Source organism: Drosophila mojavensis, unplaced genomic scaffold (assembly GCF_018153725.1).
Source record: "Drosophila mojavensis isolate 15081-1352.22 unplaced genomic scaffold, ASM1815372v1 contig_74, whole genome shotgun sequence".
NCBI classification, from domain to species: Eukaryota; Metazoa; Arthropoda; class Insecta; order Diptera; family Drosophilidae; genus Drosophila; species Drosophila mojavensis.
The window spans coordinates 11633946-11659949 of NW_025318899.1; the positions used below are offsets into that span (position 1 = coordinate 11633946).

A 26004-nucleotide genomic window follows, 5' to 3' on the forward strand; every position below is an offset into this window, starting at 1 on the left:
CATAAGTGGGGCAGAGGCGAAGGCAGCGCGAGGCTGGAGTATGTGAAGGCAACGCACACACACATACACACACACACACACACACATATATGTATGCAGGCGCGGCAAAGATTTAACCAAGAAGCAAAAAATTTATGGCCCATACACATGGCATGCATACACGTACATAGTATGCATGCACATGTGTGTGTGTGAGCTCGTGGTAGTTTTGGCAGCGCCAGGAAGCGTTTAAAAATCATGTCCTTGAATGCTGCTCTCCGCGGCGCTCGGGCCCTCGGCTTGCCACATGCAAATTGGTTACAACAAATTTTATGAACATTTTGCTTCAAATTTGACACCACACACACAATCAAGGGGTGTGCATGAGTGTGTGTGTGTGTGTGAGATATTGAAATTGCCGCCTTATAAATTTCAAGTTGCGGTCTTCTTACAAATTGCACGTAGTTCTCAAAGGCAAAGCTAGACAACTACGGAGACGGGGCTAATAACTTATAGACGTTGTTCGTTCCACACTTTGCTTGGTTGGTTGCTGTTGTTGCTGCTGCTGTTGGTGGTTGTTGTTGTTGTTGTTGTTGTTGGTCATTTAAACGAGCAACTCGAAAACGTGCATTGGCCATAAAGTCTAGAATTTTAGTAGTGGCTTTACTTAAACTAAGACGAGTGTCTGTGTGTGTGTGTGTGTGTGTGTGTGTGTGTGTGTGTCCCTGGGCGAGGCAGGTGGGTCACAGGTTTATGAAACGAGCTGTGCTGGTGGCTAAGCTCAAACGTGAGACTGTTAAAAACATATCGAATGCTTCTTCTACAGCTCACCTTTGGTATGTCGTCAAGTGAGAAAAGAGCAGCTGGCCTCAGCTATTTTGACAGCTATTGATAGCTCAAAGATATTGACCTGACTAAGTTATTATAATATCATATATCAGAGCACATGTGCGCCAAGGCTCGGGGCATTTGCTATTTAACTTTAAGTTTATTGCCAAAGTTTCGCGCTAGATATATACAATATAAATATATAGCTAAAAATCTGTTTGCAAACTATTTAAGCTCAGGCTGTAAAATTTAATCACATTTAAAGCACTCTTAAGCCAAGCTAAACTTTTGGCTAAACTTATATACACGTTGCCATGGCAAGCTAATTAGATGCACTCGCTCTATAATGGAAACTTTCAGAGAGAGAGAGAGAGAGTCAAAAGAGGAACTAATTATCTGCATGACTACAAGAGAGTAACATATGATAATGAAAGCTGCTTCGAATACACTCAAAGTGCTTTTGGCTCTTCTTTTTAATTAACCAAAAAAGAAACGAAAATGAGAATGAAAATGATGTAACGTTTGACCAGCTTCACTTGTGCATAAAAAATAAATGTATACATATGTATATAGATATTTATATAGAGTGGATACAGCTTGCTCTTCTCTGATTGCAGTCTTCATCAAATTGTGCATTTAATAAGCTAAAAGTGCTGCAACGTCAAGTTGCATGCCCCGTCGCAGGGTTTGCCCAAGTTCCTTTCTCGGTTTAATTGCCAAAGTGAAATGTAATCCAGTTTTTCTTTTCATTTTTATTTATGCTTCTTTCTCTCACTCTCTTGTTGTTGCCCTCCCCCTCATTCATGTTGAATGGCAAACGGTTTTTGTTGCATATGCCGCCATATCCATAAGCCATATGCCACAAATGTCCGTTCATCAGCCGACTGACTGTGTGCCAAAATGGCGAATATGCTACAAAATACGCAATGCACACACACACACACACACACACACACACATATTGCCAATACATGTGGCAGCTGCATGTGAGTCGTTTAATTTTTTCTACACATATATACATATATTTATATATGTATATGCTTGATTTTTCCCTTTATTTTCATATATGCCTTCGTGTTGTTCTTGTTTTAGTGTTTTCATTTTTTATTTTAATTCTTTTTTAGTTTGCTGTGCCTTTTAATTGTTTGCCGCATAAAAATGTTTCATTTTGTGTACTATATAAAATACACACATACACACACATGCATGCATGCACGTTGTTGTTGCCGTTGTTTTCTGCGTTTGTTGGTTTTTAATTGTTTTGTGTTCTTAGCCACTTCGGCTTTTTGAGTGCAGTGCAGCGTGTGTGTGTGTGTGCGTGTGTGTGTGTGTGGGCGCAGTTTGTAATCCTGTAATTATGTAGTTGTTGTTGCTGCAAAGCGAAACGAAATGCAACGACAGCATGGCATGCCACACACACACACACACACACACACATACACAGGGAACTATTCGTTTCTCCCACCCACACACTATCCATCTTTCTCTCTCTCTCTCGTTCTCTCTCTGTTAGCACGCTACTTATTGATGTAATTGTTGTTGCATGTTGTATGAAGCACTTGCAACATGCATTAAACGAAAAATATAAATTACTTTAATGAACTTTACAAATTCGCATGCGCGCCCGGAAATGCGCTTTACGTTTCCGCTGTTACCGTCACAGCGCCAACCACACAGAAACAGCCAAAGGGAGAGGGAGAGAGAGAGAGAGTGAAAGGCAGATGCGGGCAAAGAGGTACACCGCACCTTAACCACAACAACAAGCACAACAACGAGCACAACTGCTGCTGTGATTAGTATGCTTTTGTTGTAGCCGTGGATGAATGTTGGGCTGCGGCTTTCAAATGTTGAAAACAAAATAACAGAAAGCTAAATAAAAAAGTATATAGAAAAAACATTCCACGCACAGTTTTAGTTTCTGTTTTAGTTAGAAGCCCGACCAAAGGTATTTACAGTTCGCATTTATATGTGGAGCGGCGTATGGGGGCCTAAAGGAATATACTTACTCCAACCGGGAGCTGGCACAATCAGTCCAGTTATCATCTCTTCGCTCATCACTGGCGGATCTGAGGGTGGCGGCGGGCACACCAGAGAGTCAATCATATCGTCCGTTACACGCATTATGCCCACTAGATCTGGCGGTTCGGTGCGCGAGGAGCTGTACAATGGGATAGAAGAAGAAGAAGAAGAAGAAGAGTAGACAATGTTAAAGCAACTTTTGATGAAAGTACACAAAATAATTAACATAATTTGATATTGGATTCGAGTTGAGAGTCCACGGCTTAAAGCCAAACACCTGTCTGACCTTTTTCTATGTCAGTGGCAAAAGATGCGGAAAAATGCTTTCCAACGTGCATAATTTGAATGGGATTTGGGAACGTGTGGGTGGGTGTGGGAGGAGGCTGGGCCCTGGTCATGGGTTACAGTTTGTTGCCTCGCAAACGCTTAACACAAAAGCCAATGCGGCCATAAAGAGCAGCTAATTAGGCTATCAAAATGCCTGGCTATGCGCCGGCCGAAGGGTCGTCGCAGCCCCGCCTCAAAAGCCAACTCCCTCTGCTTCAAACCTGAACCCAGCGAACCCCTGAAACATCAACCCTACTTCAACGCTCTAGCCACAGCCTCCGCTCACTGTCCCCTCCCTCTCCCCTCCCTCTCCCTCTCTCTTGCGCTCTTCTATATGGGTAACTGGTCAATGTGTTTGTGTTCATCTGTGGCTTTAGTTTTGTTGTTTCGGACTTTGTCATGAAAATTGAAAAGCGGAATATTAAAAGCTCGGAAAATTTGTTCGTCTCTGCCATTTTTGGTGCTAAATTTCCCATTTTTGATTTGTTGCGAAACTATTTTTTTTATACTGTTCGTGCGTCTGTGTCTGTGTGTGTGTGTGTGTGTGTGTGTGTGTGTATCTCTGGGCTGCTTATTGGCCAACTACAGCTACTAAAATGTACAAAAAGCTTGTCGAATGTTGACATATTTCGAGGTTTTTCTTTTTTGCTTTTTTTTCTCCATATTCATTTTGAAAGTTTGTGCGGTATTTAATATTAAACGCGTGTGTGGCTTTAGAGGTTGAAGCATTTTGAGGACAGAGTCAATTTAGAGGGTTTTTTTCTGCCTCTTTTTCGGGAAGCTGGCTTTGAGAATTTAAGATAGATATACACGAGTTGGCGGTCTGAAATAGGCGCACACATTGTGCAGCATAAAGAAAAAAAAGATGTATAAAAGCTGCCATTAGAAAAGTTAATTGATTTCTCGAGTGCCATAACAAAGCCGAAGCTGTCAGAAAAATGCATCGTACAGCTGGAAAAACGAACTGAAAGCTAGTCTAGCTTGTAAAGGTTGTAGGTATAGGAGAGTGTATATATAGATATATGTGTATGTATATATACGTATAAAAGATATTTATTTTGTATATATATAGTAAGTGCTTTATCTGGCTTGCTTGACTTTAACTAAATTTTGTTATTGTTTCTTCTTTCCTAAAATCCAAATAAATTTAAATTATTTAAAATAAATCGATCTTGGATTAATTTAGATTTATTTTCCCTTTACGATTTGCATGAGTTCAACTGCATATGTTATTCAATGAAATAATATTGAATCGGGGATTATGCACGGTTCGATAAATCTGTAATTAATTAATATTTAAGCAGCTTTGGCACCTCTCCCAGATATGTTATCTCAAATAGCAAAATTAATGAGATTCAACAACACATGATACGGCATAACTAAACAGAGTTCTGTGAATTGGCCTCGGGCTACCGAGCTACAATTTGACTATTATATTGCATTAAATCAAATGCCAAGTGAAGCTGAGCAATCGGCCTAGAGCAAACTTTAAAGGAAAACAGCTTAATTCGTTTATGAAACAAAGCAAAGTGTAGCCAATTGTTATGCTGACCAGCTGAGGTATTAAAAGGGCGATAAACGTCATTGTTGGTTAAACAATGGCCAACTTGTTAATTAGTCTACATGTATACAATATGTGCATATATGTATATATATGTATATATATTTATATTTATATTTATATTTGATATCTGTTTAAACAATGACCAGCCATATCGACATGCAACAATGGCAAGAAATAGAAAAGTGAAGCGGGACATGGGAAATGGGAAATGCAAGGCTCGCATGTCGCCTGCCTTGAAGCTGATGCATTCAAGTCAACAGCATGCGAGATGGATAATTGACAGGCTGACTGGGACAGTGATGGTGTAAAATGGATTAGTGCAACTTACCGCATCATCATGCTGAGCGATTGCTCCTCCTGCAGCACGCTCTCCAAGTACATCATATCTAGATCGGAAACAATTGCGCCATTGATGACCATTATTTCGTCTCCCTTGATAATGCCTGCATTGAAAATGAAGAAGACACAAAATCCGAGTTAAGAGCGAGCGAACGTTTATAATATTAACTATTTCCATAATGTATCTATGTGTCTATGTGTCTATGTGTGTGTTTGTGTGTGTGTAAACAATAGAGTTTCCCTCAGCAGCAGCAGTTGGGGTAAAATTTAATAGTGGCGCGCTATTATTGTCTGCCTGGCAGGAGGCGGTGCTGTAACAGCATCAGTTGTGGGCGAGGCAGTGACAACTTGCCTTAACATAAGCGCCCATGTCTTGGGCTAGCGATAAAAACAATAACAAACACAATGTGCTCGGCGCATTGTTCATACGCCCCGTTGCCAGTTTAATGTATTGCATCTAGCTCAACTCTATGTGTGTGTGTGTGTATGGCTCTTTCTCTGTGTGTGTGTGTGTGTGTGTGTGATTCGTGTTTTCTACAACATTTATTTCGAGCAGGCAGCTGCTTGGCTTCATTTTTGTTTTGTTGCACGTTATCAGTGTTGTTGCAGCTACAGCAACTTCGACAGATATGCGCACGTGTGTTGGTGTGTGTGTGTGTGTGTGTGCATGGGTTGTTATCTGTCTGACAGTTGTGTATTTTATGCAAGAGTCTGCTGCACCTTGAACCTGCCAGCCAGGCAGCAGTAACCAGCAGCAGCACCACCAGCACCACCACCAGCAGCACCACCAGCAGCAGCAGCACCTCCTGCACAATTTTTGCATTTTCTACAATTTCAAATGGATTTTCGTTTCTATTTCTTTTTCCCTGTATATGTGTATGTGTGTGTGCGTGTGTGCTTTTTGTGTTGTTTTCGCAGCACATTCGTTACGTTTGCGTTTACGTTTCGTTACGTTTTGCTGTGGATTATTTGGCTTTAGCTTTGGCAGCACATGCATTAGACAAATATCTACTCGACTTGATATTTATTTTGTTTACTCTGTTGCGGTTGTTCTAGCTTTACGCTGTTTTGCAGTTCTCTAGCTCACCCTTTCTCTCTCTCTCTCTCTCTTTCTCTCTTGCTCAGTTTTTTTTTTTTTTTTTTTTGGCTGCGTTGACAACAGCTTTGTTCTTGGCTTGAGCAAATTGTTATTTCATGTTTGCCAAATACTTTGCCACGCTTGTTTTTCAACACTCGACTGTGCGGCATGCAACTTCTGTACACATGCAGCGGAGGCAGTTGGTGCAAATGTTGCTGCTGCTACCACTACTCCTGCTGCTGCTGCTGCTGCTGCTGCTGTTGCATTTGTGGCCATCATTATTATGGATGGCTCGATGGCTGCTCGACTGCGTCTGTTTGTTAACTGGGAAAAAGCCAAGCAAACAGGCGCCAGTTGCCAGTTGCCAGTTGCCAGTTGGCAGCTTAGAGTGGCATGTGGCATGCGGCATGTGGCGTGTGGCATGTGGCATATGGCAGGTTGCATTTAAGCACATTGAATTAGGGCACACTTTAAGCGCTCATTAAAGGCAACTCAAAGACATTTTGGGGTTTCAATTAGCTCAAGAAAAGTGGGCAGCCACAGCATTTGCATTTGCATTTGCCACTATTGCTGCTGCAATGGTTGCTGCATTTGTGGTTGCATGCGTTTTTGTTATGTTGCAGTTTCTCTGGTTGGCAACTGCCTTGGGCAGCTCTAGCCCAGTTTTGTTTTGTGGCGCCCTTAAATTGGTCTTTGGCACTTGCTAATAAGCATTTAAATTAATATCCTCTATCTATCTTCCACTCTCACAATCTCTTTCTCTCTCTCTCTCTCTCTCTTTCTCTCTTTCTCCCTCTCTCTCTCTCTCTCTTTTGAAGTTTGTCTAATTTATGCAGCCACACGCACTTGTTCGATTCCATTTACATGCAAAACTTGGCAAATGTTACGTCATATTTATTGATGTCCTTGAATAATATCCTGTTATTGTCCCGTTATTATCATTGTATTGTGCACACTCGCAGATTGCTGCAACTTGTTATCGTTCGACTCGCTGCACACTTTTATCGTAACTCGTAACTTTTGTAACTATTTATTTATGGCTCTGCAATTGCGACACTTTTTCAACTCCCCCTCGCTCCCGCCCAGATAATATTCATAGCCTGAACTTTTCAAATATGCGTAAACACGTCGAGCTTAAATGGACTAAGTGTTTGTGTGTTTAAATGCGAAATTATTTTTGATTGTATTTACGGTTTTAGTTATTGAACTATTGCTGATTGCAAAAAAGTGCTGCAGTTTTAATTGAGCTATCTGCAATTGGAGTTAGGTAATGAGGACTTTCCGATATAAACATGATTTTATTTTTTTTTTTGACTAGCATAATTTGGAATGTATAAAAAAGCTTTCTGTTTGCTTATTCTACTAATACATAAATATTATTAAAATTATTAAATTAAATAAAATTTTTAAAATCAGTAAAGCCGAATGTAAAGTATTGCTGAAAGTCTAGAAATACATTTAATTTTGTCACAGCATTATAACTTCTAGCTGAATCTTAAATACAACTTAAGCTGCCTAAAGATCAAAGAGGCTCTAGATCCAACCGACAGCCCTATCTGTATATATTGCATTTGAATATAATAGTTGTGGGCTTAAAGGAACTAGAACAGACTCGAAAAAACTCCTGTGCTCAGCCTTCAAGAGTTGGCTCTCTGAATAAAAACAAATATTGGTGCTGCTGAAAAGGTGAGCACCAATACTTGGATCTATTTTATAGCGAATGAGAGATTGTATTGCACTAGAAGGCTTTTATATTGAGAAATGGCGTTAATGAGCTTCGTAGTCTAAACGCCAGCTGTAGGAGATTTATATACATATGCTCTAAACAGTCTATGCATCGTCGTGCCTTTGTTTCTCTCTCATTCCAGTCGTTCTCAGAGTGCCTCAGGTGATCAAGCCGAGGCTCGAGCATATGAGAGACCAATTAACTTTTGATTGGTGCTCGTGTCTCGGCAGCCCTTTAATACACACGACAGCCAGCGTGTCTTTATATTGATTACACTAAGCTAAAATCTCTCCAGAGCTCAAGAGATTAGCTAAGTGAATTGTTATTCTCTCTGTTAAGTAACTCGCATTTAATTCAATTACACCTTGATTATGCATATCCACCAAAATTGCAGTTCACCTAATGCAGCTGCACAGAACATAAAAAAAAATCACCCAAAATGAAAAAGAAGAAAGTAAACAAGCAAAGTCATTAGCAAATCTGGCACTAGCTGCAGCACTTTATTTGCTGCTCATTAAATTCAACACCCTGGCAAAAACTTGTCCAGTGGCATTGTTAACGCAGTTTTAAGCCAACCGACAAAAAAGAGAGAAAGAGGGAGAGAGGGAGAAAGTAAGAGAGAGAGAGAGACAGACAAAAAAAGTGCAAGAAGAAAAACTCATGGCAAATTATAAACTAACCGCCAGTGGCAGGGCTAACTTTTAAGGCGTCGCGAGTGGGCGGCAGGGGGTGAGATGGGGCGCGGACTCATGTCTCAGTTTTTGCTAACGATTTTCGGTGCACATTGTTTTATGGACTTTTGATTCGTTGTTGTCGCCGCCTCTGTCGTTGCCACATTCGCACTCAACGTGCTTAATGAGGTTTCCGCTGCGCGACTTTCTTTCAGGTTCATCACTTTTGCAAGTGCTGGCATTGCAGTTATACGCCAGGCAGCACCTGGCAGGAGTTGGCGCTGCCAAGACGGAACCAGTGTCAACATCAGTCGACATAATTTAAAGCGTTGCTCGAGTGGCATTTCGACTGCAAGCACTTGACTGCAGCTCGCCCAGCTCTCCCAGCTCCACCTGCTCCCACTATGCATGCAAATGCCAACTTAAGTTGATTTTAAGTGATAGAAAAACAACAAGGGGTGGCAAAGGTAAGGCACGGCCAGGTGGGGCTAGGTAAGGGCCAGGTAAGGGATGTCTAAGATGACGCCCGAAAAGCCTTTAAGAACACAGGCGCTATGGCCCTGTGGCTGTCATTACAGGTGCATACACAGCGACCGAGAGAGACAGAGAGTGAGAGAGAGAGAGAGGGAAGGAGAGGAAGCAAGCACAGCATCTTCGAGTGCGCTGCTCATCATCCGACGTGATGTCTTCTGCTCGCTTACAAGCGCTGACTATTGAGTTTTTCATGAAGCAGTTGCTGCTGCAGCTGCAGTAGCTGAGGAGCCTGGCCCTGAGGAGCTGCTATACAAACTGCTGCTCACTCCAGCCGCAGCTTCAGTGCTCCACTTGACTCTGTGCTCGGTGCAACCAAAGCGAGTTTGGCTCAAGTTTTTTTGTGACATAAAAGTGAAAAGCATTTAAATATAAAAGAAGCGCAGCTCTCTCTCTCTCTCCACCACCACACACACACACACTCACAGATAGAGCTAAAAGCGCATGCCAACACAGTGATGTTTGCTAGCTGGTAGCAGGCTGCAAGTGAAGTGGGCGTGCCACTTGATAATATTCTTGGCCAACATTGGAACGCACATTGTTTCACAGTTGAACTACGGCTGGCTGTCGGGCAGTCAGGAGCAGTCAGGAGGAGACTTAGTTGGCCTGCCAACGGGCATCTCCCCTGATGTTTGTCCATTGGCCAATGGCCATTTGGCATTTTGTGTGTCATAAATTGCGAGTGAGTGCACGAATTCAGCTGAGCTAAGCAGCTGTAGCTGCTCGAGTGCTATATTTGCCCGAGTGTACTTACCATTGTGCATGGCCACGCTTTTGTCCTCGACGCGGCTCACATAGCAACAGAGCTCATCCTGCCGCTCCGCGTTCTCAATCAGCTCCGCCTCGACGGAGAAGCCCCACATTTGCTCCAATGTGGTGCGCTGCAGCTCCACCTGGTACAGTATTTTCATGCACACCTCCACAAATTCGTGATTATGTAGCTGCGGAAGGCAAAGAATATAAAGAATACCAAAATTAGCTATACTGCTAAGCAGCTTAAAAAAAAAAAAGTTGAATTATTTTCGTGTTATTTTACATTTTGTTTTTTGTTCCTGTCTTTTTTCGCAGCACGAGTTTCAATAAATCTGCTGTTTGGCCCCCAAAAAGTTGTTTTAATTCTCAATTTATTGAGCAGCCGGAAAGTTTCGTACAGCTGCACTTTTGACCTGGCAATATTTACAGCTTGTTGTTCAGCTCGAAACTTTTTCCCGAGTTCGGCTTGCAATTTTGTTGAAGCACTTTGCCCCGAGATCGAGCTGCGCTGGGCTGGCCTGCGTCGGGCTGGCTTGGCAGCTTGAGAAATGGCATCCTCAGACTAATCGCCCGCTAAGTGGCTACATATTTCGGGCCTCAGGGTGGGCGGTGGGTGGTGCAGCAGACACAGCTGTGGTGCAGCCAGTGCAGCGTAGCTACAAACGAACTCCAATTCAAGGTAGACTTTGCATTGCCAAAGAAACCGAAAGAGCCGAACTGAGAGGCTCATTTAAATGATGTCATTAGCCGTGTAGAGCTAATTCCACTTGTGATTTATCAGCTGTAATTAAACTTGAATCTGATGCCAACGCATTGGCTGAATCTCAGAGCTCATTGAAATCGTCTATATTAAATTCGAAACACTTGTGCCAACAAATCGCATTTAATCCTTTCAATTGGCAATTCCTTTGTTGAGAGAGCACTGAACAACAACAACAACAACAAAAAAACTCCCTTAATTGCCCTTAATTTTGAACAAACAACAAACACGTGTGCAAAGTTCAAAGTTCAATCGCAATTGCCACCCACACAGACACAGTTATAGGCGCACGTGTGTGTCTGGGCGTGTTTTTTCTTTATTTTTTTTTCTTTTTTTTTTTTTTGGCTTGTGCTGAGACTGAGTGGGCGGGGCTCTTGGTGTAGGTTACTTACATAATTTTCAATCAGATCATTGCGATGTGGCACAAAGTAATTGTGATCCTCCATGTCACGTCGCTTCTTGACGCGCACAAAGTGCTCCATGGGATTGAGGTTGCGACGGGCGCAGGCGCTGGCAAGGAATTCCTCCACAGACATCGCGTCACGTAGATAAACTGTCGAGTAAGCATTGTCGGGCATTGCAACTTTGAAGGTTTTTTCCGGCTCGTCACGTGAATTCATCTGGAAAAAGGCAGAAAATTCGATTGGATAAACAGGCGAACATATACCACACACACACACACACATACACACACATACACTCATACAATGTCATTAAGGTTGCTGCTGCTGCTGCTGCTGCTGGAGCACACACGGAAGTGAAAATTGAAAAATAGCAAAAACACATTTCTATCCGAGAGCAAATGTGTAATGAAAAACGTCAGCAGCAGCCACCCAGCCATCCTGCCAGCCAGCAGGCAGTCGACAGTCAACGGACTCTGACAGACAGCAGTTTGAAGAAAACTCAGTTAAAATGCTTAACGGCATCATCGTCCTCTGTGCGAGGAGGGTTCGGTTAACAAAGCTATAGCTGCAGCGGCAGCGGCAATGGCAGCGGCAGTGGCAGCTGGTGTCGTGGAAGCCGTGTTTGCAGCCAACAGTTTGGCCAACTGGTAAACGAATCAGGCGCCCAGCTGCCAGCTGAAAATTGCATTTGTATTGGCAGCCATCGACGATGGTTTTGCTGGCTGACTAACTTTTAGCTGCCGCTGCAGCAGGAGCAGCAGCAGGAGCAGGAGCAGGAGTAGCACCAAGCATGCCCCAAGCACAGGTGTAATGCGTCCACACACACACACACACACACACACACACACACACACAGACACAGTTAAGTGTGTGTGTAGTTTACTACTTGCACGACAATTGAATTAGTTTGGCAGTTACAAAACTCACACACAGAGAGAAAGAGAGAGAATGAGATAAGTTGGCAGCGACAGCAGCTATGCCACATTTGCATGCACATCCGTCAGACTTGCCACATGTGCAGCAGCAACTGGAAAGGAATCTTTGCATTGCATAACAATTGGGCAACGTTCGCATCTTTTTTTCACACACAAGTGTATGCATTTATATGTCTATATACATGTAAGTATTTATATGTGTGTTTGTTGTGGCATATATCGTTTGCAAAGTCATTATGCTGCACACAGACACACACACACACACACACACACGCAGTCACACGCAGTGAAATCAATAATGCATATGCAAGGCATTGCAATGCATTGCATTTCTTGCTTTATTTATTTTTTTTTTTTTTTTTTTTTTTTTTTGGGTGTCAACTTTATATTTATAGAGGAAATGAAGGCGTTTGTGCTACTTTGCATTGTCCTTTGCATTGTTGTTGCTGTTGGCTTGAACGTGCTGTGAAATTTGAGGCAACAGCTGCACAAATTGCAAATTATAAATAATAATCAAGTTTAAAATGCTCAACAGAGACTGACAGAGAGAGAGAGAGAGGGCAAGGGTTAGGCACACAGATAGACAGAGAGAGTGTGTGAGAGAGAGAGAGAGAGGGAGGGAGTGCATTGAAATACAAGTTTCAAATGGCAATCGACATGCAACAACAATTTGCAGCAATTTTATAGCCTTGTGTTCGTTTGAGAAATTTGTCGGCTATTTAATTACACACATCCTCGATGAGTTGCAATCAGACAGACAGATTTTAATTGTCAGCTCCAAAACAAAATCATGCAGCTGATTTTTATAACCGAAACGGAATATATTCACATATGCTGTGTCTATGCTCTATGGAGGGAATTGACTCTGATGGGGTGACTATGAAATAGGTTTGAAGCGCAGCACTGTAGACAAATGTATCATTGTGACTTTGGCCAGGGACAACAAGCTAGGCATACAAAGGAAGCAACAGCCAAGAGATGGCAAAAAAAAAAAAAAATAAATAAATAAATAAAATCGGACATTTTTATTACATTTTTCAAGCAAAGCCCAAGTATTCCCAAGATAACTTATTATACTTATATTTATTATAATTAAAGGAAACTCAGTTAATTATTATTCAGGTGTAAACAGGTAGTCAATTTAAAAATTTTGCAGCTGACCCACACATATCCGAATACTATCACACATATACTATATGTCTAGGCTTGACTGAAAGTGACAGAATTTTAAATGGGTTCCATTAACAGCTTTTGCTTTTTAAATGTTAACCAAAAGACCCTTCAAGGCTTGCCTATCACTCGCAGGCTCTCTCACCTCACCGCACCTCTCAACTCTATAATATATATAATAAATTCAGTTTTTATTGCAAATGTCACATGAAATCCCAATTACAATTATTCGCCTGTAAATTGTGAATATTTAAATTTTAATCGAAATTTAATCAGCATTTAATATGAATATTTATAATAAATAAAATATGAAATATTATTATTTAACAAGCTGCACATTCGACAAGTGCAGCTAATCTGGCTTAAATGTATTCGCATTTGTCAGCCTGACACGAATTTTATTGCCACATTTTCATTTGAGTGGTGCAAGTTGTTGGCTGAGGCAACTTTTTGAATTTGGCATTTGCATTTTCAACTGTGTTTTGCCTTTGGGCTGTCGATTAATGAACTTTGGCTGCGTAATGCGACAGCCAGTTGCACGCTGACTGAGCTGACTGAGCGGACTGAGCTGGAGCTGACGACTGGGCTGGCTTCCTCTTTGGCTGAGCCGGTTTGGGGCAAGTCAATTTTCAGTTGTCGCTTCGTTGCGTAATTCAATTTTCTCTGTTGCTGTCTGTCTCCCTCTCTCTCTATCTCTCTCTCTCTCTCTATCTCTCTGGCTGCCTCTGTCGATCCTGCATTGGCCAATTAAGTGCGTCGTGACAAAAATTATTTAAAGGCCCCTAAAGAGCTGGCGCTACGCAGCTCAGAGAGCTTCCAGCTGGTAGGAGCTGACAGCTCGCAGCTCGCAGCTCGCAGCTCACAGCTCGATAATTGCCAGTTGTAGAGCAGCCACGAGCACTGGTGGACACCTTTAATTTGATTTCATTTCATTTTCAATTGCAATTTCAGCTGCATTGCAGCTGACATGCTGGCAAAACAAAAAGCCACACTCACCCGACACAGACACACACACACGCACACACACACACACGCATTCAATCGAGTTGACTGCGCAAAAATATCAACCAAATCAAATGCACATTTTTCAAATTCATTGAATTTTCAGCGCCGCCAAATACAAGAGTCTGATTTAACGTTAGTAACGCTTAATATACATACATATATATACATATATTGCATAGATACATATATATATATATATATACATATATATTTATTTATATTTATGTTTCATGTTCTTGCTTTTCGCATGAATATTTCTGGCTTCGCTGCTGACTGCGACGTCGACTGCAATTGTTGCAGCGTTGGCAAATTTAATTGGAAATGAAGTGTGCACGCCCCTGTGCACTGACTGTGCACTCGCCTGTGCGTGTGCGTGTGTGTGTGTGCTGTTGCTGCACAAGATTATTTTGCCAATAATCGAAACAAATTGAATTTATGAAATGAATTTCATTAAAAGTACGACTATATATCCACCATATATCCACAAATACACATAAAACAGAAAAAAAGGAAAGAAAACATAAAAATTGCCAACTCTAATTGAAGTTTATCAAATAAGCAGCATCAGAATACATAACGAGTCCATTTAATAAAACAACAGCCACGCCTAATCGAATTGAAAGAGCAGTTGAAACACTAAATGTATGTGTGTTGCCACACAAATCCGGCCAACTAAACCAAAACTGCATTGAGGCAAATTCGACTTTTATATGATTTCATCTTCAAAATGTTGTTTTTGCAATATAAAATGTGCAGTGTACACACACACAGAACTTTTAAGCCTGACTTTCAGCTTCAACTTTGGTAAATTGAGTTAACCAGCTTAATAGATATACAGCAACCGTTCGACGCTGCGTATACGTAATACAGCTTGAAGCTAAGGCTTAGCTGCGAATCAAACTTGCATTACGATTCCTAATATTTTAATTATTTTTAGTGCAGTTTTGTGGCTGAAACTAGCATGCCGAAAATCGAAAATAGAGAGAGACAGGCAGAGACAGCGATAGAGACAGCGATGGAGAGTACTATTTGCCCATTTGAGGAGCTCAAATACATTTGTGCAATGTAAATTTGTAAAACAGTTTCAAATATTTCGTGATTTGTGTTTGCTCTATCAAGATTAATTTAGCTCTGCCAAACGGTCAGAAAAAATAAATATACCAAGCTGCGTACTTTATGCAAATATTTTCACAACTTTGGATTAGTTTTTTTTTTATCTCTCTCTCTCACTCTCTGTGTGTGTGCTGTGCCATTTGCCTAATGGCTATCTAAAGAATCTTTTGGGAGTGGCGGCTCTTCATAAATTTGTTTTTGTAATTCCTGATGGCCATTAAATTTAAATTATACAAAGAAACGGACAACAATATGCTGAAAAAATAAAAAATCAAATTGAAATTAAAAGCGCGACAGTGGTCAGCGTAAAAATACATTAGAGGGTGACACATTTGGTCGTTCGTCCTCGCATTTGCGCTCAATTTGGCTTTTAATGCCGTTTCCGTTGTCGCTTAAATAGAAATTCAATTATTCAACACACACACACACACACACACACATACACACAAATACACAGACAGAGCTTATGTACGCAATAAAAATGCAAACACGCATCAGACAAACGCAGGCCTCTCATAAAATTGTTACCCAAAATTGATATAATTTTATTACGCATACGAGCCGTGGGCTCATCATATACACACATATGTATATATTGTCGCTTACCTGCATGGAGCGGCGACTGGAGCCGCTGTTCGAGCGAGACAGCATCGGCGGCCGTCGCTTGGTGGCGCCACGTCCGGCCAGCAGATTATTGAGCAACGACGGCGACCTGGCACAGATGAAGGCGTGGAACGAGGAGACCGTAAAGACGCCCAGCTTATTCAGAGTATTCTTTGTGGGGCGCGAGACGTGGGTGAGCAGTGACTGCAATGAAAGAAAAGAGATATATATGAGATGACATTATCCATAGATAATCCTTTAACTCTTGAATCTTGATTCATTTAAAGAATTGGCAACGGAAGGTAAATGGCAGTTACGCTTGGCCAGGCAAATGTTTATGGCAATTATTTTGGCTGAATCATTTTGGTCAAGCTGACTAATGTGACATAATTAATTTCACAATACATATATACAGCTATACAAAGTACATTAACTGCGCTGTGTGTGAGTGTATATACATCTGTGTATGTGTGTGTTGGGTGTGTGTGCCTGGCCTGTAAGTGTGCTGTGCAAATAGCCTGCAGTGCATGCACTTTCTCGTGTAAGTGCTGCTGTTGCTGCTGCTGAAGTTGTTTGGGTTTTGCGGTTATTAATAATAAATGTGGTTGCTCTTTATGCGAGTTGTTCAGTTGAAAGCACCGCATTTGCTGCCATTCCTCTTTGGCAAGCAGCCCCAACCCCAAGCCCAAGACCAGTTCCCCACTTTGCCTCGCTGGGCACGCTCTCCCTCCCACCCTCCCCTCTCCTGCTGCTGCAGCAGCTGCTCTCTACAAGTCATAAAAAGTGCAATTAACTTGCAACCCTTTTCGTCACCCATCAAGGTTGGGGCCCCGCAAATCTTTTTAATGCCGTGCAAAGTTCGAGGAGCTGCGCCACAGCCTCATGCCTCCCGCCTCCCGTCTCCTGCCTCGTTTCTCGCTGCTTTGACCCTTTAAGCTGCAGCTCATTTAAGGCGCTTAAATTGTGTTATGGAGATTAACAATACATGTTTTCGGGCTCTCAACTGCTAGTTCCGCCCGAGTCTCGCGTCGAGCAATCGAAGCTCTGCTACCCGCTCTATAAACAAGTAGGTAAAAGCAATTATAGACTACAGGCGGGCAGCCAGGCTTAAGAGTCAGCTAGAGCTTTAATTTCAGCTGCTGTGGCCGGAGCAGTTGGCTTTTAATCTCTGTTATGGCTGCTTTTTGCTGTTCCACTCACTCCACAGGAGAGTCTGGGTGATTTTTAATCAAATTCTATTGTATTGTGTGAACTTTAAGCAGATTATGACAAATCTTGTTGCTGATTAGTTCTGTGCGGCGGGGTCAGATACATATTTATTTTCGCTTACCAGTTGCTTAAGCTGAATCGAGTGTCGAACAAGAAAAGTTGGAAAATTCTATTAGACTCGTATTTAAATTGCTTGCACTACTTAGTTCCCCTTTTAAAGTCACAATTTGTCTCTCTGCAGCTTGACTCAAAGTCTTACACATTAGATGGAAACACTTCTTTTTGCTGTGCCACCTGCTGAAGTGCCTGCCACCTGTAACTGGTCTCTGGAGCATTCAGTTATCCTGTGCACTTGACAACTACTTTGCATTGAATAGCATTTTCAGGTACGCAGTTTATCACCACAGCGCAAAGCAGCTGCAGAGCCATCAGCATCAGCATCAGCATCAGCTACAGCATCAGGGCTAAGTAATTCAAATTGACGCAATCTCAGGCACGTTATGTGAACTTTCTGTGGCTTCCGTTAGGTGAAACAAATTGCGGCAATTGCCATTTTGCCATTAGGCAGCTATGAAGCAGTAGAAATGGGGCTGGCTAGCAAATGGAAGGGGAGCGCTGGAGGAGCCACTGTATAATGATACGCATAACTCACCTTTGGATTGGGCAGCTCACCGCTCTGGAGCGAGGCCATATAGCAGCGTAGTCGGAACTGTTCGCAGTGCAGACGTTCAAGGTTTTCCTCCCATTGCAAAATCTGTGCCTGTATTTGATGGCGTGTCTCCTGATCGGTGACAACTGATTGCTGCAGCTCAGCCATGTGCTTCAGCTTGTGATCCTGCAAGAGCGAGAGAGAGAGAGAGAGAGAAAGAGAGAGATGAAAAAAGGCAGACATTAGACATGAGTGCTACAAGCACATATACATATACATAGTTAGTGTCCAAGTGTGTGTGTGTGTGTGTGTGCGGATTGTGGGGCAAGGATGCGGCAGTGTCGCACTCGTGATGGTTATGAAAGCATCTCTGGCATGGCATCATTAGCATTTCATGGCAGCTATTGCTCGTTGTTGCTGCTGCTGCCTCTGCTGCGGCTGCGGCTGCTGTGGCTGCCATTTGACGAAAATACATAAATCACGCGTCATGTGCAGCAGCATTTTTCGTTGGCGCAATTCAAATATCTATGCGCTCGTTCTCTCCTGTCGCTCCCTTTGGCAGCTGAAGTGCGTTGGCAATGCACCAACTTTGACACACACACATACAAGCACACACACACACACACACACATAGTGAGAGATACTTTGGCATCGTTAGCCACACACGCACACACACATACACACACATATATATGCAACACATGCCCCTGTTTTCATTACAAACAACGTTTGACTTCCGCCGCAGCGCGTCCCATCAGCAACAGCGGCAGCAGGAGCAGCAGCAGCAGTCAGGAGGAGCTAGCTGACTGCACTGCTCTATACCCAATCCGACCAACCGTTCGTTAGCATTGCAATCCCACTTTCACGTGCATTTATACACGCTTCCATAGATTTCATGGAGCACGTGATTGTTTCATTTTGGTTGCTAGATTCCTATTTTTTCTTTTTTTTTGTTTTGTTTTGTTTTTTTCACTTTGCTGTCGCTGCTATTGTTGTTGCTTGGTTGTGGTGGCACTGCTGCCACTGCTGTTGCATTCAGCTCGTGTAAGCTGACAATTATTTGCAGATGCAGTTGCCGTTACCGCTGCCGTTGCCGTTGCAGTGGCGGATACGGTGGGCGTAGCCGTGGCAACAACAACCTGAATGGGCACTTTCGATGTTCGACATTTTAATGAATGTGTACACATAAACAGCAGCACAGCTCACAGTCACACACCCATGCACATAAGTAAATGTATTTGTTCGCCGGCTTACACAGGTGTCTGCGTTAGCGCATTGTGTGGGCGACTCCCTTGGTGTATGTGTGTGTGTGTGTGTGTGAGCTGTATGCGAGGACACGCTACTTGCCAGCGCTTGCTAGCGAGGATGTTGAGCTCGGCATTGTTTATTTTACGTGAAATAAATCATATTTGGTGTATTTGATTTAACAAACTCAGCACGGCCAAAGCGGCGTATACGTAATGCCAGCGACCCACATAACACAGTCAATATGTATTGGGTAATATTTGACGGACGTGCTGCACACACACACACACACACACATATACATATTTACATGTCTTCCTGTATGGTTGTTGTTATTATTGTTATTATTATTATTGTTATCCACAAATACCACAATGGAAACCATAATTTGAGGTTTTAGCTGGAAATGTAAAATATATTTTATTGCATAACCAGCAACGACAGGGAAATTTCAATTAACCATCGCATAACCATAAAGAGTTTATATATATATATATACATACATATATATTATATATACATATATATTGTTGGCATTATTTAAAGATTTGCATAAATTTTGATTTGAAAATATTGAATAAAGTCTTTGGCAGTTGAGCTGAATTAGATGCGATTGCTAGGCTATTAATATCTGAGGCAATAATGGCCTCTGTTGTCACAGCAGCTAAGATAATAGGCTTATATTCCAAATAACTATATTCGATTAAGGCTTAATATTTTGTAAAAAGCGAGAGCTAATGCTAACTCTGAATTATAAATTAAAATAATACAGACGAAATAAATATTTAAATTGATTAATAAAGTACAAATAAATAAAATAAAATAAATTTTGGGTATAAGAAATTATTGAGCTGGAATATATTAATGCTTCTCGTTTGCAATCTGGTTCATTTTATATATAATTTTTATTATTTCTTAAGCATTTATTTTGGCCTCAATTTAAGAATTAAAAAATAATAACAAAAGTAATAAAAATAATATTAATATTGACAAAAGTAATAATATTAATAAAAATATTAATTAAAAATAATCAAACTAAATAATAATATTTTTATAAAAATATACTAACTTCTCCTCTCACTATTCACAAGGAAAAGCTTTTCAACTTTTCACCTTTTTTGTAGTTAATTTATTCACTTTCTAAAGTTGATTTGATTTCTCAATTGATTTCTGTTGCAAGTCAAACACTACTCCAGAAAAACCCTTTGGCAGCCCTTGGCAACTAGTCGACTTGGTCTTAATGGACCTAATGATAAGTCGGGCTCTCACGCAGCAGTGGCTCTTTCAAGTTCCATGAACAACTTTTATGAGTTGAAGCTGCTTGTTTCGCAGCGAGAACAACATAAAAACCTAAATCAAGTGAATTGAGCCACAGGATTGCTATTCGCATGGCCATTGCCATTGGCATTGGCATTGCCGTTGCCGTTGCCGTTGCCGTTGCCAGTTTAACGAGCAGCAGCAGCAACAATAAATGGCATTACATTTTAATGACTGCACTTAATGTGCTTACAGTTTCAACAAAATAATACTTGCAGCAAAGCAAGCCAGCTGAGAGGGCACTCGACCCTTGGCCCGACCTGGGCAAGAAATGGGTTAATCAGAGCAGAGCAGAGCTGGGCCAAGGGACTGGCCAAATTGGATAGTCAAAACATTTGGCAAGTGCGTTTTGTAATTATTTACGATGCGCCCAGCAGAAGGACAACAGCTCGAAATTGTCAACAGTTGGAGATGTGCACACACACTCACACACACACAAACACATAAACACACACACACACACACGCACGTAGCGTACGCCTTCTTAAATAATATGGCAACATGTACGTGCTGCCTCTGTGTGCGCGTGCGTGTGCGTGCGTGTATTCACATTAATCGTGAAATTCATTGTTTGCTGTTGTTGCCGTCACGTTGTGCAATTCATGGTTAAATGGGAATGTTAATTGCCTTGTAATTGCATGGAATTGCTATGTAAATCAACGTGATATGATTGCTATCGATCATATTGATTACATTTACGCTACGCGGGGTAAGGCAAGCGTGCCACAGCTAGACATTTGTGAATATCACGTATGAGGATATGGACTTTTGATCTGTATTAGCTATATGGATACATTATAGTTCATGTTAGTCATACCAGAGAGCTAAGTAGTAAGAACTCGACTCCTGCTCTCATCAACTTTCTCCATAGGCGCCCTCTTCTCATACATTTGTGAGCCTCTCATATCAGAGTATATATTTTCGATTAGTATATATATATTTTAGTTCATGCTAGTCATGCCAGAGAGCTATGTACTATAAACTCGACTCCTGCTCTCATCAACTTTCTCAATAGGCGCCCTCTTCTCATACATTTGTAAGCCTCTCATATCAGAGTATATACTTTCGATCAGTATTTATTATTTATATATATTTTAGTTCATGTTAGTTATGCCAGACAGCTATGTACTAAAAACTCGACTCCTGCTCTTACCAACTTTCTCAATTTCCGCCCTCTTCTCATGCAGTTGCTGCTGTCTGCTGTCAATATATAAAATCATTTGCAAATGAAGCTTTCAATTATAAAAATCACTTCGACAACATGTATTCACTGGGGTACGGCACTCAGTCTATTCTCTTTTCTTTTTGCTATCTCTTTTGTGGTCTGCCTTAAAGGAGAGCAAAACTCTCGTTTATGGGCTGCAAACGCTTGCGAGGACAACTTGTCTCAGAAATTGGAAGCGGTTGACATCTGCTATGCAGGAGGTTGGTGCAGCTGAGTTTCCTTTGTCAGCCACACTCAGCTTCGTTCGCATCCACAATATCTCAACGTGGCCCGCAATTTCGACTGTCATCTCAATTCCCCACTTAACGGCAATTTTATTATTGCTATGTTGTAGCTTGTTTCTGTGCGGTTTTTGTCTCAATGCTCTTTGCGTTCAGCTATGGTCCAGTGCTGTTGCTTCTGCTGTGCATGAGTGCGTGCGTGTGTATGTATGTGTGTGTAGGTGTGTGTAGGGGGTTTTGTGGTTGTCTGTTGCGCTTTCATTAAGCGTCACTCGTGTATGGCTCCCCATGCGCACATTTGTGAGAGCTGCACAGTGAACGGGCTCCTCTCAAGTAGGCAAACTGTCGTTGAAGTTGTTCAGGATTCTAGGTCCTGTCTGTGGCATTGCCATTGCCGTTCTTGTTGTCGCCATTGTCGTACTGTCATTTCCGCTTCCTCAGTTTGGCTGGCCTGGCCTGAGCTGGGCTGAGTTGAGTTGAGTTCAGTTCAGTTGAGTTGAGTTGAGTTCATGGTGCGTTTTGTTGTTGCTGCTGCTGCTGTTGTTGTTGCCGTTGCTGCTGTTGCTGCTGCTGCTGCTGCTGCTGTGATATATGTTTACCCGAGAGTACAATTAAAAAATACATTTTGCTATTGTTGTCAGCGTCATCGTCATCGTCGTCAGCATCAGCATCAGCATCAACGTCGCATGACAAGCCAAAGATGCCGCAAATAGCAAAACCACAGCAACCGCAAACCGCAAATAACAACAACTACAACAACAACATTAATAATAACCACACACAACAGCAGCAACAGCAGCAACAGCAACAGCAACAGCAACAGCAACAGCAGAGACAGCAACAAGCGCTGGCAACAATGAGTGAAATAATAATAACGCCCCAACAAAAAGCGCTGCCTGGCGAAAGGACTCGTGACTGGTATCAGTTTGGTTGCTGCTAATGGCCCCGTCCTTCGATAAGTCAACTGTTCGCTCCAATTCCTTTCATCCCCGCCCTCTCTCACTCTGTCTCCGGCCCTCGCCGAAAAGACAATAACGATCAATTAACACAGCAGCCCCATGCCAACTATAAGCTCCTGCTATTGAGCTGTATGTGTAACGGGCAGCGGACAGCGGACAGCAGGGACAGCGCTGCCTGCGATAAAAGATAAAGACAGAGAGAAAAGAAGGAGAGTTTAAGTTACAGTGGGGCAGCTCCCAGCTCGCCCGCCCATTGCACGTACAACGCGGCGTATGCGCAATGTGAACATTTTAAATGAACTGCAGCTGAGCTGACCTCAGGGCAGGACTTTTGACTTTGTTGCGCTGCTGCATTAAATGCCAGCTCCTCCTCGATGGGCGCCACTCACAAAAAGTCAAATGTGAGCACGGGCAACCGCAAAGTGTGGGTGGTGCTGCTGCTGCTGGTGGTGGTGCTAGGGTGCCAAATGTCAACAAAAGGCCTGCAAATTGTACGCTTCGTGCACGTTTTGTGTACTGTGTGTGAGTGTGTGTGTGTGTGCGTGTGTGTGTGTATGCACATGTCCTGCATAAATGCTGACCACAAAATGATGCCACATTATACAACGATAAGGAGGGCTTTAAACTGTGTGTGAGTGGGTGGGTGGGGCAGGGGGGCGCAGGTTGTGCGTGAAACAAGCTAAGCCTAAAACCAAAAACTGGCGCCTGTTTGTGCTTGTGGCCACAGTCAAATGTGCACGTGTGTGTGTGCATGTGTGTGCGTGTGTGTCCGATGTCCATTTAGCTTTTTTCCGGCTAGTGCTGCCATGGCTGTTGACAATTGAATTGAATTTGGCAGCAGTTGCGGCAATGCCACGCCCACATGCCAGACGCATAAAGCATATTTCAGCATGCAAAACCCAAATACGCAAAACCAAAAACAAATCAAAAACCAAAAGCGCATTTGCTGCTAGAAAGAGCGAGAGAGAGGGAGAGGGAGAGAGGTAGAGAGAGCTGAGCTGATGTTGAGTGCCCAAATGGGCAACACCTAGTGTCAAGCCTCAGCTCCTGCTGCTGCTGCTGCTGCTGCTGCTCCTGCTTCTGCTCCAACTCCTGCTTCAACTAGCCGAACTGCCATATGCCCGTGCCGTATCCTGTGCAGCTTGCGACCGAAAGTTGCAAAAATATTCGCACGTTTGCTCCAAAACAAAGCCAATGGGCAGCCAGGGGGGCTGCACTAGGCAGCCGGAACGTGGACAACTGCCAGGGCTGGCAACATGTGTGCGTGCTTTATGACGCTCCGACTCCGCTTTGACCATATTTCTTGCCATAAATTCTTGCCACACATATACACATATACCGTTTGGTATTAGTTTATGAATTGCCCCAGCCACGCCCATGCTCTGTGTGTGTGTCTATTATGGCTCAAAGGCAGCTCTGCCAGGCAACCGCCGAAAATCGAACTCCACTGAATTTTATGGTAATTATAAACTTTATTTAGCAAAAATCTTGCACAATACAAAATGTTGGGAGTGAACAAAAAAAAAAAAAAACAGAAACTGTCTAAAACTTTCGCAAGCGAGCAGAAAGTTGGCCAGATGCATGCGGCTTTAGGGCTTGGAGGCGGGGGCGGGGGGTGTGTGTAGCCAACACAGCTCGGCCATGGCCAAAGCGAGTCAACGCACTAATTACCAAATGTTTTAAACTTAACTAAATATTTATTTCATTGTACGCCAGTGTTGTAAAATGTTTATTTTTAGCTTCGTTTCGGTTCTGTTTTTTTTTTCTGTTCGTTTTTCTAGTAGTTGGTTTCCGCTTGCTGGTTTTCGGTCTGGCAAATGTGTGCGTGTGTGTGTGTGTGCTGCAGCATTGCAAATTTAAGGATTTCATGAGCTTTAATTTAAGCTTAATTGTTGTTAAATTAATTAATGGCTTAACGGCTCTCAGCTGCGTCACATTTGCCGTTTTGCAGCAAATTAGCTGCCAGAAGCCATGCAAAATATATGAAAATTTGCTGCTCATTAAGCAGAAATCGGAACAAAAATCCAGCCATACGCATGCATCGGGGCCTGCAGCTGTGAATTGACTGGAAACCTGATAATCTATTAAAAACTTTTGTGCCCAACAAAATCTGAAGTTTACTTTGCCTTTCAGCTGCGCAATGCTGCAATTGTTTTCCAGCAATTAAAATGCCGTATTAAATTTATACTAAAAGCAAGAAGAAAAAAATGATTTAAGCCTGGCAACGATTTTTCAAAACGCAGGTGGCTCCCAGGTGGGCGTGGGAGTGGGAGTGGTTGTGGGTGTGGGTGTGGGAGGGTGTTGGCTGCTATTGAGCTGAAATGACAGCCGCCATTGCAAATTGAAAGCAGCAGGCAAGTGAGCCTTGTTTAGACTGCGCGCCATGGCAATTGCACACGAGCCACGAGCGAGGAATAGAAACAGTAACAGGCGGGGCAAAAGCTGTGTGCGTGTGTGTGTGTGTGTGTGCTTGTGCCTGGCAGGACAGGCAGTTGGCAAAAGCGGGGGCAGAGCAGGCGGAGGCGAGCCTGCTCGTAGGAGTCGTAATTAGAGCGTAAAAACCAGAGCGTACGAAAAACTAAATGTGCTCGGGCAGCTACTACTACTACTGCTATTTTTTTTTTCTCTCAGCACCTGCATTGTGTGCGTGTGTGTGTGTGTGCAAGTGCTTTATGCGAAAAGAAAAATAGATAGCTGGCGAAAAACTAGAAAAGCTAAAGCAAACGAAGCGAAGTGCTGTCCCCCCACTGACACATATATGATTATTTCCGAAAGGTGACAGCTATAAAAAAGGGCAGACAAACAGCTCTGCCTAGTTGGACTCCGCCCACCACACACACACCAACACACACACACACATGCACGAGCACAAAGTAAATGGCAAGACAAAGAGCGTAGACAACACTGTTGCTCTTTTCAGTGACGCCTTCACGACCATAAAATTGAGATAGGCAGAGCGCGGCACCTTTTTTTTTTTGTTTTTCGTTCTCTATTTTTAATTTCATTCAGAGCCTCTGCTTCGCCCGACTCCTTCAGCTGAGCTGCTGCTTTATGACTTGCTGGCTTTGTTTATCCGATGGCACTTTAATATTTCTCATTTCTTTTTTTTGCACACAAAATTAATTAACAACAAATGCGAATGCAAAAACCAAAAATTGTAATGCGAATGCAAATGCGAATGCGAATGCAAATGCAGTTTTGCGGCCACTCCGGCAGCTCATTTAATTAATATTCATCCGGCAAACTTTGGCAGCACCGAGCGGAACCGGGCACCTAAGCACTGGCCACAGTGGGCGTGGCACTTGAAAACTAAACGAGCTGACTGCGAAGTGACTCTTGCGACAGTCTCGGACTGTGGCCGTGCGCAGTAAACC

General features: G+C 42.6%; 1 protein-coding gene across 11 annotated transcripts in view; it reads right to left on the reverse strand.

Annotated features, from left to right (window-relative positions):
* Nucleotides 1-26004, reverse strand: part of LOC6582161 — a 91987-nt gene that overhangs the window by 18427 nt on the left and 47556 nt on the right. For all 11 annotated transcript variants that reach the window (XM_032731144.2, XM_032731143.2, XM_032731146.2 and 8 more), the window contains 6 exons: nt 17667-17849; nt 15809-16009; nt 10968-11195; nt 9817-10003; nt 5046-5160; nt 2814-2965 (listed from right to left, as the gene is read on the reverse strand). In XM_032731144.2, the coding sequence (XP_032587035.1) occupies nt 2814-2965; nt 5046-5160; nt 9817-10003; nt 10968-11195; nt 15809-16009; nt 17667-17849 (1066 nt within the window). The remainder of the gene's footprint in view (nt 1-2813; nt 2966-5045; nt 5161-9816; nt 10004-10967; nt 11196-15808; nt 16010-17666; nt 17850-26004) is intronic.